At 47.1% G+C, this 16697-nt stretch overlaps 1 protein-coding gene across 1 annotated transcript in view; it reads left to right on the plus strand.

The window, feature by feature from the left end:
- Positions 1–13178, plus strand: part of GRB2 (growth factor receptor bound protein 2) — a 71737-nt gene extending 58559 nt beyond the window's left edge. The window contains exons 3-6 of the mRNA XM_028167343.2: positions 985–1082; positions 7254–7376; positions 10136–10304; positions 11062–13178. Coding sequence (XP_028023144.1) covers positions 985–1082; positions 7254–7376; positions 10136–10304; positions 11062–11247 — 576 coding nt within the window. The 3' untranslated portion in view covers positions 11248–13178. The remainder of the gene's footprint in view (positions 1–984; positions 1083–7253; positions 7377–10135; positions 10305–11061) is intronic.
- Positions 13179–16697: the final 3519 nt, after the last annotated feature.

A 16697-nucleotide genomic window follows, 5' to 3' on the forward strand; every position in this document is an offset into this window, starting at 1 on the left:
CTGCCCACCCCCCCTTTTTTTTTGGCCGCACCATGTGGCATGCGGGATCTTAGCTCCCTGACCAGGGATCGAACCCATGCCCCCTGCAGAGGAAGTGTGGAGTCCTAACCACTGGACCGCCAGGGAAGTCCGTATTTTGCTCCCTTTAATACTCTGCAGCTCATAGTATCTTGGCCTAGCCTATCCATACAAGTCAGTATTGAAGAGCACACTTGTTTGAGTTCTGAAAATCTTCATGGGATTCATTAGCCTGTAACCTTGGGTAGGCTGTTTTCACTTTGCAGAATGCAGTGGCTCAGTTGGGTGGTCTCTGGGCCTCCCCCTGAATGGGGCCCATTGGTGTGCTTCCAGCATTCTCTAACTCGGACACATCGTGGCCCTTGAGGGTAAGAGAAGTAAGTGGGACTTACTGTGCTTTTTCATTAAAGTACGGTTTTCCCACACAAGGGCACACGGCTGTGCATGCAGGTAGCAGCAGGACAGTGGCTGACCCATACTTGGGATAACCTAGAGACAGTATGAGGAAATCCCAAGATTGGATCTCTGTGATTCTGGAAATTGGCTTGAAGATCCCTGGAGAGGTCTTCATGCTCTCTCTGTTGCTGCCCAGTTGTTGTGCGGTTATACCTACTCTCCCTTTATTCTCCAGTGTCAGTGTTTGCTGTTTTCCAGAAATCTCCTCACAGACACTCATCTTTTATTTTTCCCTCTCTCTGCTTTTCTACTGAGGTTTTGATGCTAGATGTTTGGGAACCTGAATTCTCATTTCCAGACACAATTCCTTTTTCTTTTTAAGTATCAGAGTTGACATAATGCTGGTTGTTTTGAAAATTACAAGAAGTTTTGCATCCATGTAACTGATAATACTCCAAATAACACCTTTTACAAACAAACCTAAAAGGCAACATAATCGACTTCATGGCTACCCACTTAAGAGTGAAAAGGAAATGATTGCTTTCTTTTCCTTGTCTTAATTCTTTTCAGGTTTTGAATGAAGAATGTGATCAGAACTGGTACAAGGCAGAGCTCAATGGGAAAGACGGCTTCATCCCCAAGAATTACATAGAAATGAAACCGCATCCGTAAGTTGGGCTCTGCTGACCCTCCAGGGTCAGACCCGTCTGCTTGTTCAAACGATGTTTTTAAAATTGAGATCATTGGGATGGATGTCATACTTTCTATTCTGTCTTCTCAGGGAATTAACAAAGGACGTTGATTTTTCCATGTTAGTAAGAGTATATAATGAGAGCATAATAGTCAATAGTAGTGTATGTTTTAGATAACTGTCAGTGATCTTCAAATGATAAAACAACAGTTACGCAGGTCCATAATTCTTTTTCTGTGAAACCCTTTGTGCCAGATGTGTTTCATAATTCTGCATTTTTTGAGTTTTAGAAAGGGTATTTATCACGTGGTTTTGTATTGACATGTTTGATATTCCTTTGGGACCATATCTTAATAATCTTGGTATCACCAGAGCACAATACTTGGCATATAATTGGTTCTTGGTAAATGTACACTGTAATCACTGCCCTACCCCTCCATCTTAGTGTTCCCACTTCAGAGAAAACAAAGTGCTCTCCTACTCCAGGCTGCTGAGAGCGGTGAGAAAAAACATTTTTAATTCCAGAACCGTTTATTGTTGATATATGACATGGTGGGGTCCTGGGAGCCCTTACAGACCACTTTCCTCCCACCCTTACCCACCACCTCTTTTATTGTCTCTGCTCCTCCCTCAAAAGCAGTCATTTTCTTGTATGTCAGGGAGAACTGAAGCATTTAATGCTCAGACTAGAATGCCACTGAAACACAAAGAAATGGTAGATCCTCTGTATCTACTTGTTGTAACACAAAATGGTAAATAAGACTTTTAGATGACTGCCCCACCTCGAGTAGCAGCCCATTTGTCCCTCTCCTCCATTGTCACTGTTCTGATGTGTCCCTGTCATTTCTCTTCCCCCAAGTACTGGAGCAAAGATCTTAACCACATCTTATCTTACACAGCTTTTACGTCATCTTACGTAGAACTGAATGCCGTAGAGCTCAAAAGGGCCTTGACAACGGTCTAGTTCATTCCTCTTTGTGCTGCAAATTAGGAAGGCTTCCAGTATTTTTATTTCAAAACCACTAATTTATGAATTAATAAATTAAACTAATATAGTTCTCATTTTTAAAAATATTTTAATTTTATTGGCATATAGTTGATTTACAATATTGTGTTAGATTCTTTTCTCATATAGGTTATCACAGAATATTGAGTAGAGTTCCCTTGTTGGTTATCTTATATATGGCCATGTGTGTATGTTTATCCCAAGCTCCTGATTTATGAATAGAGTTCTCATTATAAAAGATTCACAGTGTAGAAAACTATAGAGCAATGTGAGTTTCTCCCCATACATGTACCCCTTTTAGAGGTAACCACCACTAGCAACTAAACCTGAGCCAAATGCTACCTTATGAACTGAATCTGTTCTAAAATGATTTGCCTCTATAAAACAAAACAGATGATTCAGGAGCTTCGCCCTAAAACTGTCTGTTGGGTTCATGTTTTGGTCGCTAAACTCTTGCACAGTTCTCACTATGTGCAGAGACCGTGCCTAGGTGCTGGGAAGTTAGGTTCTGTAGTTAAATTATGGTATAATAAAATGTCCGTGTAGTTAATGGGAAGTTCTTTGAGAGAGCACATCCAGGAAGCCTGGAGAGAGATTGGGTTACCCTGCCTAGGTGCTGGGAAGTTAGGTTCCTAGGTGCTGGGAAGTTAGGTTCTGTAGTTAAATTATGGTATAATAAAATGTCCGTGTAGTTAATGGGAAGTTCTTTGAGAGAGCACATCCAGGAAGCCTGGAGAGAGATTGGGTTACCCTGCAGTTTGGTAATAGGAAGATACCTATGCAGAAGTTTCTATAATGAAGAATCTGTGAGGTCCTCAAGGAAACTTATACTTCAAGAAGAACCAGGCACCTTATAATGGCTCACTAAATGTTTCATTGAATGATTTAAAAGGAGAAAACCAGTCTAACTGTAAAGTATACTTTTCTAGTTTTTGTTTGGAACTTGTACTATCATGTATCTTTGTAACTATGTGAGTTGGATCTCTCCCCCTCTCCCCTAAAAATGATATTAGATTCCTTGAAGAATTTATGTCTTCTGCTTTCATACTCCCTTGTAACTTGTGCCTTGCCTCTGCACGTAGTAGCTCAGTAAGTAGTTTTGAATTGATACTCAGATGCAAATTCTTGTACAAAGGCTGGGACCAATTTGTTCATGATAATAAAAGCCAGAAATATTAAATCTTCAGAGGCGTACGTGGAAAAGATTTGTGGCCCCTGGTCAGTGGATTGATAATGTCCCTCATTTGAGGTCCCTGTGATGTTAGATTGGCTGTTATTAACACACAGCCATGCCCAGGTTACTAAAATGCAGGCACAAGCAGTGATATCCAAGAAACTACGAAAGATGAGCATGAGATTATTACAGATTCCCGGGAAGTGTACTAAGCACAGTTTCGCATTCTTGTGGCCACTTAGTGTCCATATTTGCTTTGGGGGCTGTGTGGGCTTTTCGTGGACAGCATCACGGAGTACACCCCGTGGGGAGAAGCAGTTGGATAGTGGTTACCGGGAGTCACATAGTGCATCCTACCTCGGTCCACACAAGCCAAAAATTTGTGCACATCTATTCCTACAATCCATCCTCAAAATAGATCAAGGATTGGCTAAACCTTTTCTGTAAAGGGCCAGATAATAAATATTTTAAGCCTTGTGGGCCATGTGCAGTCTCTGTCATGTCACATATACTTCTTCGGTTGAATTTTTTAAAACAATCCTTTAAAATTTTTTTAAATAGTCTTAGATTGTGGGTCACAGCAAAACTGGAAAGATGTAGGCTGAGGGCCATAGTTCGCTGACTTCAGCATTAGATCCAGTGATAACAAAATCAACTTAAGTTCCTTTTCATTTTTCCTTTTTTTTTTGGCGGGGGGGCTGCGTTGGGTCTTCGTTGCTGCGCGCGGGCTTCTCATTGCGGTGGCTTCTCTTGTTGCGGAGCACGGGCTCTAGGCAAGTGGGCTTCAGTAGCATGTGGGCTCAGTAGATGCGGTGCATGGGCTCGGTAGTTGGGCGCTCGGGCTCAGTAGTTGTGGCGCACGGGCTTAGTTGCTCCGCAGCATGTGGGATCTTCCCAGACAAGGGATCGAACCTGTGGCCCTTGCATTGGCAGGCGGATTCTTAACCTCTGCGCCACCAGGGAAGTCCCCTTTTCATTTTCATATTTCCAGGCTGAAGGGGAATTCAGCAGAACATCAGACTGTAATTTTTATATTAAATAAAATGCTTGTGGCTCTAAATCCTTGTTTTTCTTTAGATTGTTTCAGGTGACATTGGCGTTTCAAATCTGACTGTTGAGAACATAGGAAAGACCACCTTCCTTGGATAGTTGTAGTTACTGACCTGATTGATGGATTAGCTTTTTAGAAAGAGTCACTCTCATGCCTGCTCCTCTCTCCCCACTGTAAAGAACTTTGGAATAATAGTTGATCAGGAAGCATCCAGGCCCCATGGTGGTGTTCTTCACAGACTCTAGCTGGAAGGCAGGCAGTGTTCATCCATCCAAGCTCTGAAAAAGGAAGCCATATTGCCAGAAAAGACCATCACCCTGTACCTGTGCAGTGGTGGGCCTCACAGGCCTGTTTCACGTTAACAGGGCTGCTGTGTGACTAGATGTCCATAAGTACAGGGTCAGTGTTGGTTTCATAGCTATGGGAGGGTACGGAGTACCAGACCCCTCCTTCCATCTCCCCAGCCTCCCTTACTTCCCTTTTTTAGTTTTTGTTAGGCAGCAAGAGGGAAGTTTAAAATGGAGTATGACCTAACATAGCATTTGAGCTGACAAATTAAACACAGACTACGAAATGATTGTTGGCATTAGTGTTGCAGCATGAGTTGTATATACTGAGGGTGGATCCAAATATGTGCTTTTCACATTAAATGCATATGGATGGTTGCCTATGGGATGTAATAAAGACTTGAATTGGAAATAAGCTGCCTCCTCCCATTAGCTTTCTCCCTTGCTATTTGTATTGTAGTATAAACCCATCTTTTAAAAAATTTTAAGAAGTTTGACCATAGCCATGTAGTTACACGTAAATATCACCATTAAAAGAAGTTAATCAAAGGTATAAACAGTATAAAATGCTAAGGAAGTGTAGGATGGTGGTATTAAATGTTTTAACTGAGAGTGATAGCTGTTTCTCATAGTGTCATATCCCTTATGTTGTGGGACATCCTCTCTCTCGAGAGGGAGGAAGGGGGGAGGGAGTGTGTGTAGTGAAAATGGGAGCAGGTACAAAAGAAGTCTTTATTTAATAAAATGGTCTCCAACTAATTTCCATTTTTCAGTCTGGGTGCTTATAACAGGGATGTTTTTTACGAAGTAAATCTTTGTAAAAATTCCAGTTAGAGGACTTTGCTTCACCACAGGTTTTTGTTTTTTTGGTTTTTTTCTAGTTGAAAATAAAAGTGAGTTAATTTTAAGCTGAGAACAAGAAAATACTGCCACCATATCTATATATTTGTGCACCATAAGGGAAGGTCCACAAACATACACATCTAACTGCCAACAGTTGCTGCGTGTGGGGAGCTTGAGGGAAGAGTCTTGCTTTTTATTTTTACTTCATGTACAACTAAGCTATTTTAATTTATGTTCATTACTTATACCTTAAAAAAGGAAAATGCCTGCCTGGTAGGAAGATTTGGGGGTGTCTAGGAGGAAAGGATGTGACTGTTGAGGAACTTCTCGCCACCTCTCGGCCAATTGGCTACTGAGTGCACGGGCACTGTAAGGTAAACCAGAGAGCACAGATGAGAACAGCAAGTGCGCACGTGATCTCAACCCTATGAGCTGTCCTTTCCTAGTGGGAGAGAGTGTTACTACATGATTTCTCCTGTGTGGCCTTACTTCCAGGCCCTGGAAGACTTGCCCTCGAGTTCTTTGTAGGCGCAGGAATATAGGCTGTACCAGCCCCTCAGCGGCTTGGCATTACGTTAGTTCAAATGAGAAAGATACAAGGCTGCAGATTTTAGGAATGTTTAAAGGTCACTAATGGCAACTTCTGAATGTATCCTTCCTAGCAGCTCCCATCCTTCTGTTTGAATTTTAGTATAGTGTATTATTTCAGAGACATCTTGCAGTTGCTTATAAGTAAGATAGATGTATGTTAGATTTATAACTTTAACGGACTCTTTGTATCTTTGTTATTCTAGTTTGCATATTTAATGCATGTTAGTTACCATGTATGGAATCTGCTGAAACAAGTAGGTCTTTATTAGTTACAAGTGGCATCGTTGCTTTTTTTAAATAATAACACAGTAAAGACAGGTTTGCAAAGAGAACCTTGTTTTCACAGTCATCTTTCCTAATTAGTTGTGGCTTTTCTGTGAGAAGTGAGGTGCCTGTGACTTGAAGCTGTTTCAGAGATTTCTCCTCCTCTTCCTCCTGGTCAGCCCCAGCCCCAGCTGCTCCTACCCTTTTCCATGAATTCACCCACTTTTTCTTGTGACCAAGGTCAATTAGCATTGGGAGCAGAAGAATCTGTAAGTTACTCCAAATGAAAAAGGGAATTTTGCAACTAGCTGCCTCTGCAAAGTAAAGCATGGCATTTCTAATGGTTCCTGAAAACCAGACTCTGAGCAGTGACAGCAGAGAGTGGCCTTGAGAGGAGTGCCAACCACAGCTACCAGCAGAGGCTGCTCCCTCACAGCCTGAACCTCTTCCCTTTGTGCTGTTACAAGAAGTGGCCCTGTCTCCAGCTTCTGGACCTTCCAGCTTTCCTACCCCCGTTTCTCTTCTTCCCACTGTAGCAAGGCTGCTGCCTTATCAAGTGGCTGCAGGAAGGGCCTGTGTCACCTTAAATGGTTCATCATGTGCTCAAATCGATAGGCCTGGGCTTTCCCTGCTGCCTTGCTGATGAGTCAGTTGGGGGCCCAGTGAGCTTTGGCCCAGGAGGCCCATTTTTAAGTGTCTGCCTCTATAGAAAGTGGCCCACGATTGTGTCTTTTGAGTCACTGGGGAATGAAGGAGACAGCTGAAGGGAGATGGTCCCCCTCTCAAGGCGTGATGGGGCATGTGGAGACAGGAGGGTAGAGAGGGAGGCCCTTCCTCCAGCGAGGAGTGTTCTGTTACTCACATTTCGGAGGCTGGATATCCCGTTTCTTTGTGGGGAAGCAGATGTTGACTGGCTTGCCTTCCTTCCTTAGGTGGTTTTTTGGCAAAATCCCCAGAGCCAAGGCAGAAGAAATGCTTAGCAAACAGCGGCACGATGGGGCCTTTCTTATCCGAGAGAGCGAGAGTGCTCCTGGGGATTTCTCCCTCTCCGTCAAGTAAGTATTTACTACTTTGATTGCCTGGAATCCTGTCTCCAGCTGATGGAAATTGTGAAGCCAGAGGCCAGGTGTCTGGGTACACATACCAAAGGTGGGAAACTGGGAGAGGTTTAGGCTAAACAGTATTTTATAAATCAGAAAAATTTACATTAAAATCCTAATTTCTGGCTCCTCTTAAAAATGACCTCTAGCAGCACTGGATTTAGATTCCCGTGTGAAAACCGTCTTTAGTTGCTGAGCAGCAGCTGAGCTTCAGAGAGCAAATACTTGCCAGTTTTCCCCAGTCCCCACCACTCTGCAGTGCTCTCCACACACACGGCTCTTCCCTCATCCGGGCACCCCTGCCCTCTGTGGGATTCCTACAGCTCTGTGACAGCAACTGATCACCAGGTCAGCTGCCTTGTGCACCTTGACTAGGTGTCTCGCTGAAATCTACCAGTGTCATACTAGGCCTCACACTGACCTAAAAGGTGACCACAGGGGTTTGGGGGTTTTTGCTTTCCCCAGTGGTAAATTTAAATGTGGAATGGAGCTGGTATGCAGGGAATGGGGAAGGCAGGGAGTTATACCACCTTGGGAATCATGGAGAATATAAATTGGAACTTTGAGGATCCTAAGCTAATCACTTCCCATCCGTGACGTAAGGATTTTGAATCAAATTGTCATTTTTCCATATGTGTTTTGACTCTCTCCATTTCTAGTTAATATATTATCATAGGAAACCCTCCCCTAGGAATCTTACAAATCACTTCATCGTTTATGTAACAAAGAGGTGACTAGGTTAAAAATTCAGATCACTTCAGTATACATTTAAAATGAAGGCTGTAAAACAATTCATTTGCCATTTACAAATGATATAAAGATTTTTCAGTTTCAAAAATCAGCTCAGTATCTTGTTGCATTTTAGGACCAAATGTGCAGTTAAAGTGTGGGTTTCTTTAATATAGATTTAAATTTAAAATTTTTGTGTTTCTTTTCTCAAGATGTGGGAGGTGGTTTCAGGTGACATTTGCAGTATCTTTCAGATATGTTTCCAGTATAGTTAGGTTTTAGTCCCAACATGAAAAAAATCAAACTGGATCTAATAGTTTTCCTCTTTTAACAATGGCTTTTTTTTTGAAACTTTCTTTTTTAGAGCAGGTTTAGGTTCACAGCAAAATTGAGTGGAAGGTACAGAGAGTTCCCGTGCACCCCTTACTCCCATATGCTTAGAAACAGTGGCTTTTTGATGTGCTTGATTAAACACCTGCAGATGAGGACCTGGTGGGCTGAGAGCACCTTGAGGTGGAAGAGTCCTTACGCTTCTCATTAACTTGTGTTTCCGCCTCTGTTTTCCTTAACGTTTTGTACTGCCCTGAGTATAAATCGAACAGTGGAGGACAAGGAGTACAAGCAGTTAACCCTTGAATGATGGCCAAAAACCCCATGGCAGTTCAAGTTCGGTCGTCTGATGACCGTGCGCTGGCTGCCCGCCCGCCCGTGCTTATGCGCTGGCTGTCGGGAACCTCCCAGACCATTCCGTTTTATCAAATAAAACCTTTAAAGAGTTCATGTATTTATTGCTTTAGAAATAAAATTTGAAACAGATGTCATAACCACCTCTAACAACACAAGCACCTGCACCAAGGAGGTTCACGAGTGTGCAGTCTTGAGTTTCAAGGTGTTGAGTCTAATGGAAAAACTGCGGGAGTTAACAGCTCACCGTTAGGGACCCTGTGCCCCTTTCAGAAGCCACCTGCGTTGCACTGTGGGAGTGGGCTCCCGTGGGCCCAGAAGTGCCGTTTCAGTATGTCCTGCTTCCTCATAAAGCTTTCTTCCTCATCCACTGGTTTTCCCGTGAAATAGTGCTGTTTCTAAGCACTTCGCACTTGTACTCAGTGGCTTCCTTAAAGCTCAGTGCTGCCACCTGCTGGGTTGGTTTTAAGAAGTATTTACGCTTTAATACCAACGACGGGAGGAGAGACTCTTAGTCGTTCATTTAACAGATCTTCATAGAGCGTCTTCTGAGGGCTGGGCGCTGGTGTGGACCTCGAGGACCCGGCAGAGAGCGGGACAGGCAGGGCCTTGTTTGAGCTGATGTTCTAGGCAGACAGCACGACGGTGGTGGGCCCTTCCCACTCAGCCAGGCTCATGCTGTGTTTCTGGGCCATTGTAAAGCGAGCATTTGCCTTTTTACCAGGTGGTAGAGAAGCCTTTTATGGGGGGGTAGCCTCTTATTTATTGTCCCAGCATGTTCTTTGCTTTTGAGATCCTTTCCCCGTAAGTAGAACTAAAATCCCTGAGTAGAAAACATGACTTTAAACTCTTCCCAGTTACAGGAAAATTGTTGGAAGTTGTCCAGTCCCTCCTTTCCTCACCTTATTTCCTGTCTCATCTTTTGCAGTCTTCAAATGTCACACAAGGTTTCAGCTCTGTTTTTCATTTGTCACAGTGCAGGGCACATAGAGGCGTGTCCTATAGGTTAGGATGTTAGTTTTTATTTACAGGTGTCTTCAGAATTAGACAGACTGACAGGGTTTCCCTGTCTGGCAAGGATTCTTCCTGTTGTCACTGGTAATTGTCATCCTAATGGAGGGTCTCAGGGTGCTCTCCAGCCAGGAAGTCAAGTTGTGCTACAGTCCTGGGCACCCAGCCTGTGAGGGGCATGGCCAGCACACAAGTTCTCCAGGACACCTCCTTGGTGGGCAGGTGGCCCCTGGGTAGCCGGGACAGAGCCCTCTGGCCTGTTCTCACGTGTATCCTCTACCCCTCCCCAGGTTTGGAAATGATGTACAGCACTTCAAGGTGCTCCGAGATGGGGCTGGAAAGTATTTCCTCTGGGTGGTCAAGTTCAATTCTTTGAATGAGCTGGTAGATTATCACAGATCTACATCCGTCTCCAGAAACCAGCAGATATTTCTCCGGGACATAGAGCAGGTGCCACAGGTAAGCCTCGTAAGAGACATTGGGATCATTCTTAGCAATTAAGAATAGCTCCTTAGGCAAGCAGGTGTTTTTTTAAAAGGTTACTTCTGGACCTTCTATGTTCATTATTAAGTCATGTTAAAGATTTGAAGTTTGAAACAAAAAATAGTTTTGTCTTTTCCAGAGGCTGCTTCTCTGAAGCATTGTGTTGCTAGTTACCTTGTGTCTCTTGGAAGAAGGTCTTTAACACACCCTCAAATACTCTTTGCCTGGAAGTAAACTTTGAGGAAAATCGTACTGTAAGGGAGTGAAGTCCACACTCATTCTTAAAATCCTTCTCACATGTAATGGTTAATACCACCTTATTTTATTCAAGCTTTTACCCTTCTGACTGTATGAAACCTTAAGGATTTTCTAAGTGATAAAGTGACAGGAACTAAACCATTTTCACATCTGGGATTGTAAACAAAACCCCACTGGCTGTTTCCGAAGTTCTTTCCCCTTGAAGCAGTACCTGCTGCTCTTTGCTTGATGCTGGGGTGCAGCCCGCCACCACGGTGGGGACACCCTAGTGGTTTTGAGCACTGGTGAAGACTGCACGACACCCACCTCGAGTAAACTGTAAGAACTGGTGGGAGAGGGGAGGAGAAGTGAGGGGTTATTTCAGGAAATGTGAAAAGGCTGGCACACATCAGTTTCCCCATCACCGGTCCGCTTACGAGGGGCTGGCCACGATCAGGGATGCAATGTGTGTTTTCTCCCTGCCCCTCTTCTGCAGCAACCGACGTACGTCCAAGCCCTCTTTGACTTTGATCCCCAAGAGGATGGAGAGCTGGGATTCCGTCGGGGAGACTTTATCCACGTCATGGATAACTCAGACCCCAACTGGTGGAAAGGGGCTTGCCACGGGCAGACCGGCATGTTTCCACGCAATTACGTCACCCCCGTGAACCGGAACGTCTAAGAGTCAAGAGATTATTTAAAGAAAGCGAAAAATTTTAAACACGTACAAAAGAATTAAACCCATGAGCTGCCTCTATCAGCAGCCTGTGAGGGAGCTCAGAATACCCAGCTGGGTCACCTGGTGACCCTCTCACTTTGGTTGGAACTCTGGGGGGTGGGCGGGGGAGTTGGATATAACAATGCCAAAACTTACCTATAAATTAAGAAAAGAGTTTTTATTACAAATTTTCACCACTGCTCCTATTCCTCCTCCTTTGTCCTTTTTTTCATCCTATTTCCTCTTCTGTCCATCAGTGCATGACATTTAATGCCACATATAGTCCTAGCTGATGCCAATAATAAAAGAAAAGAAACCACGTGGGCTGATATTTTCTCTATGCAAAATGTCTGTTTTAGTCGGGACGACAGAAAGAAGAACAGCCGCTTTTGTGTCCTGCGTTATATGCACACACACAGGAGCGGGCCGGGAGCGGGCGGCCCTTGCCCTTTAGCTTCTGCCAGAGGAGGGAGGGCAAGTGGGAACCTGCCTGCCAGCCCCCAGCCACCACCAGAATGTTGTGTCAGAGTTGGATGGGAGTTGGGGGGGGAGGTGCGCCCCTCAGGGCTTCCTGCGAGCCAGGCCCCAAACCTGTGTCTCTCTTCCACATTGGTTTCCCTTTCAGATGGTGTTCCTGAGCATGTTGTTTTTCTTAGTGCCTTCTGCCTTATTTCAAGGGTTGCTTATAAGTGGTGGTTTTTATTTGTTTTGTTTTAAAAATAAGTTAAAGACAGCCAATTTGTTTCCTACTCTGTGTAAATATTTTTTCCCTCGGGGGAGGGGAGGACAGGGTAGGGAAGAGGAGACGAGTGAGATGAGGGTGTGGGCTTCCTGCCTGTGCACAGCCGGAGTCTTTAAGGTTCAGCTTTAATATTTGTAGCCCCTGGAGGTTAAGGGAGCCGGAGCCCCAGGGCACAGTGGGACCGGGTTACAGCCCTCCCCGCATCTGACTGGATCTGGCTGAAAGGGGGGCCAGGGTCCTTGACCTTGCGGTCTCAGGTGTTGTCTGTCCCCTCCATAGCCCCAGACGCCCCCAGACACCAGTCTCTGGAGCCAGCAAGTTTCAAATGCAGGAAGGTTTAAACTGTATCAGGTTCTACCGTGTTCCTACACTGGGGTGGGGTGTGCGGGCAGGATGAGCGTTTTTCCTTCATTTTTCTTTCTCTGCAAGCTAGGGGTATCTGTTCAGGGCTTTCACCTTTTGTGTCCCCCACCTGAGCTGCCCAGGTGAGCTTCAGGCCGCATTCAGGAAGCAGCTGGGTGGTTTTTCACGTCTCCATTCACAGCGGGCTGTGTTCATAGCTGCTCCACCCGACCCCTTGAAAAGGAAGTGTATCCGTGACGCAGTGACAGTTGGAAGGAAGATTGGAGCGATAGGAACGCTGAGTCCGTTGCAAAGCTCTTTCTGTCCGTCTCCCGTTGGCTTCTTGTCCCTTGCGGTGATGCGCCTGTGGTCATCCTCCCCCCACCCTTCCCACAACAAAAACGGGGCCGCTGGGAGTTGCTGGCGGCCTTTGGCTTCTGAAGCGGTCGGTCGGCGTCTCCCCTGGACTCTGGTTATGGAGCCGGACTCGGCCTGCAGTGGCCGGGGGGCCCAGGAGGCGCTGCCCTCCCCGACAGAGCGTCCGCCTCTCATCACCCCTGTCCACTGGCTTCTCCTCTCCTTGCTGATGATGCGAGGAATCTCTGGCATTCTGCACCTGGACCATTTGATTGTTTTATTTTGGAATTGGTGTATATCATGAAGCCTTGCAGAGCTAAGTTTTGTGTGTATATATTTAAAAGAACATCAGTGTTTAAATAAAAGGACCTGTGTACTTAATCCTTTAACTCTGCGGGTAGCATTTGGTAGGTAGTGATTAACTGTGAATAATAAACATACAATGAATTCTTCACTCTGTATCTTTTCTTTTTTTCCCCTCGCCTTAAGGTAAAAAACCTAAAGACTCTGTCAGGGAATCAGGACACTTGTGTCCTTATTTCCAACTCACCTCGCTCCTTGGGGACCGTGTGGGTCTCACTGGGCCCCTGGAAGAGTGACGCCCACATCACTGCTGACCAGAACCCCTGTGAGCGTGTTCCCAGTGCAGAGTCCCACACGCCGGACCCACCCTCGGGTTGCGTTGAGGGCACCAGCAGGAGCGCCTGGTGCTTCTGACAGAAGCCACGGGCCGCAGTTTGAAAACCGGTGTAGGCTCAGTGCTTCGCAAGGAGTAAGCACGGCTGGCTTGGTTTTGTCCCCTCCTCCCACCTAAATAAATAAAGGACAGACGGACAGAATAAGCCATGCTGAAGGAGTCTCAGTGTCCCGAGTCGTTAGAGCAAACTCACTGGCCCAGCGGGCTGCTTCTGGGCCTGTCACTGGGCCCGTCACCACCCACAGCGCTGGCTACAGGAGGCCAAATAAGACTTGTTTAGAGAGAGAACAGAAAAGAAACCAACCCCAAGGAATTTCCACTTACGTTCTCGATCCTGTTCTTACCTAGGGCCCCAGCACGCCTCCTCGCTTGTCGCTGCCCTGCTTGGATGAGAGAGTCTCCACTTCTCCCCTTCTCTGCAGCGACCGCGCGCGAGAACGTGACCCAGTGCTGCCCTGCGGGAGGCCACTGGGCTCAGGGTCCACCCAGGCTGGCCGAGCAGAAGCCAGCAGAAGTTTCCAGAAGGGGCCGTTGAAGTGAAAACTTCAGGCAGTGACTGTCAGCCTCCTTGAGGCTTTTTGCCCTGTTTTTTGACTCACGGCCTCAGAATAGCCTCAGAATTAATGGGAAAATGGCTGCTTTTGCACCACCAGTTTGGTCACAAGTTCCTTGGTGGCTGTGTGCCCCTCCAGCCCTGGGTCTGCTATCTCTGGCGGAGGAGGGCGTCTGGGTGGGAGCGCCTTCGGGGAGACTGCACCGTGGGATGTAGTGGGGCAGCTCAGCTGCCTTGGACGACTGACAGCTCTGGTGGGTGAGTGGCCTTGCGGCCTGCTTCCTGGGCTCCTCTTCAGAGCAGCCCTCCGACATTCTTCATACTTGGTGACCTGGGAGATTGCAGCAGAAGCTCGTCTTCAAGGATGATTGTGGAGGGGTGGTGGTGACAGCTCCACCCCAGTGCTCTGAGGCAGTCTGCCACGCTGGGGCTGCCCAGGTGGCACATGGAAGGAGAAAGGGGATGGGCACAGTGGTCTGCCTTTCCTCGACACTTGTCCCCTTGACCCGCTTACAGTAGGTGACCTTCAAGTCAGAGTGTCTGGCTTTTCCAAAGTGCCTGGGTAACTAGGAACAGTGAGCGAGGCATTGTATTTACGCGTGCGGGAAATAACTCCTAAGACACTGGATTTACATGTTATGCAGATTCTCCAGGTCGGATCTGAGAGACATAGAAAAATAGATCTGATCTGTTTTTCACAGAAGAGCAAGGAGAGGTTGTGTACTCACGGAATGTGTGTTCCTTTGGAGACTTCTTACACTGGGGCTCAGGGGTTGTAGGCACCTCCCTCCAACCAAGTCCCGAGGCAGGGGCCAGACGAAGCAGGGCCGTGTAGCCACGGAAGGAGCTGGAAGTGGGCAGCCCTGGAGAGTTGGGATTTGATGGGTTTTTTTTTTCTTCAAGGATAGCTTTACTGAGGTACAATTCACTATCATAAAGTCACCCATTTATGTATTTATTTGGCCACAACATGCAGCATGTGGAATCTTAGTTCCCAGACCAGGAATCGAACCTGTGCCCCCTGAGGTGGAAGCTCAGAGTCCTAACCACAGGACCGCCAGGGAAGTCCCACAAGTCACCCATTTAAAGTAGACCATTCAACGGTGTTTAATATTCACAGACTATGTGATCAATATTAGAACTTTTTCATCACCCCAAAAAGAAACCATGTATCCATTATCAGTTACTTGCCATCTTCCTCCAGCCCCTCCCATCGCCTGGCCACCACCAGTCTACTTTCTGTCTCTATGGATGTGCCTATTCTGGACTTTTTGCATAAACGAGATCATAAAGTACGTGGCCTTTTGTGGCGGGCTGCTTTCACTCAGCATCATGTTTCCAAGGCTCATCCCTGGGGTGACACGTACCAGAACGTCATTCCTTCTTACAGCCGAATAACACTCCCTGGTGTGGAGACACCCTGTCTTTTTTATCCATTCGTACAGTGATGAGCATTGGGGTTGTTTCCACTCTTTGGCTGCCGTAAACGATGCTGCTGCAGACGCTCACGTGCAAGGTTTTATGAGGACACACCCTGGAGGGTTTGAAGCAGAGGAGCAGACACAGTCCTGTTTGGCTAGAAGAGTGGAGAAAGGGGGCCACGGAAGAGACCCCCTGGTGAGCAGTTGTCCTGCCGAGCGAGGGGGGTGGCAGGGGGAGCGAAGAGAAGCTGGTTGATCTGAGTCACATGTAGGAGGACCAGTTGGCAAGACATGGGGGTCAAGGAAGAGGAGGGGTAGAGATGACCCTTGGATCCTTTTTGAGCAGCAGGGGCCCTGAGGTTTCTGTTGACTGAGACAGGGAGCCCTGGAGGAGGGCGAGCTGGCGTGCGGTGGGGAGGGAGGGTGGACCAGTTGCCTTTGGTGTCTGTGGCAAACGTCTGGAGCAGCAGAACGTGTTCACCTGGAGCTCAGGAGACAAATCTGAGCAGGGGATCAGGGTTGTGGGTGTGGAGGTGGTCCTGAAGCCCCCGCCCTGGGTGAACCCTCACCCGCGCTCTGCGAAAGAGGGAAGAGGGCAGAATTCGGGGCCGGGCCCTGGGGACTGGACGAGGAAGAGGCCAGAGAGGCAGGGGGCAAACCAGGGCTGCACGGCGCAGGGGCAGCTGGGCGTCCAGGAAACGGCCCCTGTGGCCATACTCCCCCAGGCCCCTCGACCTCCACCCTGTCTCTTTCCCTGCAGGTCCCGATTGTCCCCAGACCGCCCAGCACGTCTTCCCTCTTCTGCTGAGAGACCTTCCCCCGCTGCCAGATTGTTGAGAGGACAAAGTGCATACTCCTGGCCCGTAGGTATGCTGCGAGGTCAGAGACAGAGTGAGCTTGGAGTCACGAGACCCAGGGCTTTATTCCAGGCTGCGTGGCCTTGGGCAAGGCCCTTAACCTCTGATCCCTTCATTCATCTGTTTTCAAACAAGCCCATGTTGGGACTTCCCTGGTGACGCAGTGGTTAAGAATCCGCCTGCCAATGCAGGGGACACGGGTTCGAGCCCTGGTCCGGGAAGATCCCACATGTCGCGGAGCAACTAAGCCTGTGCGCCACAACCACTGAGCCTGCGCTCTAGAGCCCATGAGCCACAACTACTGAAGCCTGTATGCCTAGAGCCCGTGCTCTGCAACAAGAGAAGCCACTGCAATGAGAAGCCTGCGCACCGCAACGAAGAGTAGCCCCCGCTCGCCGCAACTAGAGAAAAGCCTGCGTGCAGCAATGAAGACCCAACGCAGCCA

Source organism: Balaenoptera acutorostrata, chromosome 20, assembly GCF_949987535.1.
Source record: "Balaenoptera acutorostrata chromosome 20, mBalAcu1.1, whole genome shotgun sequence".
NCBI lineage: Eukaryota > Metazoa > Chordata > Mammalia > Artiodactyla > Balaenopteridae > Balaenoptera > Balaenoptera acutorostrata.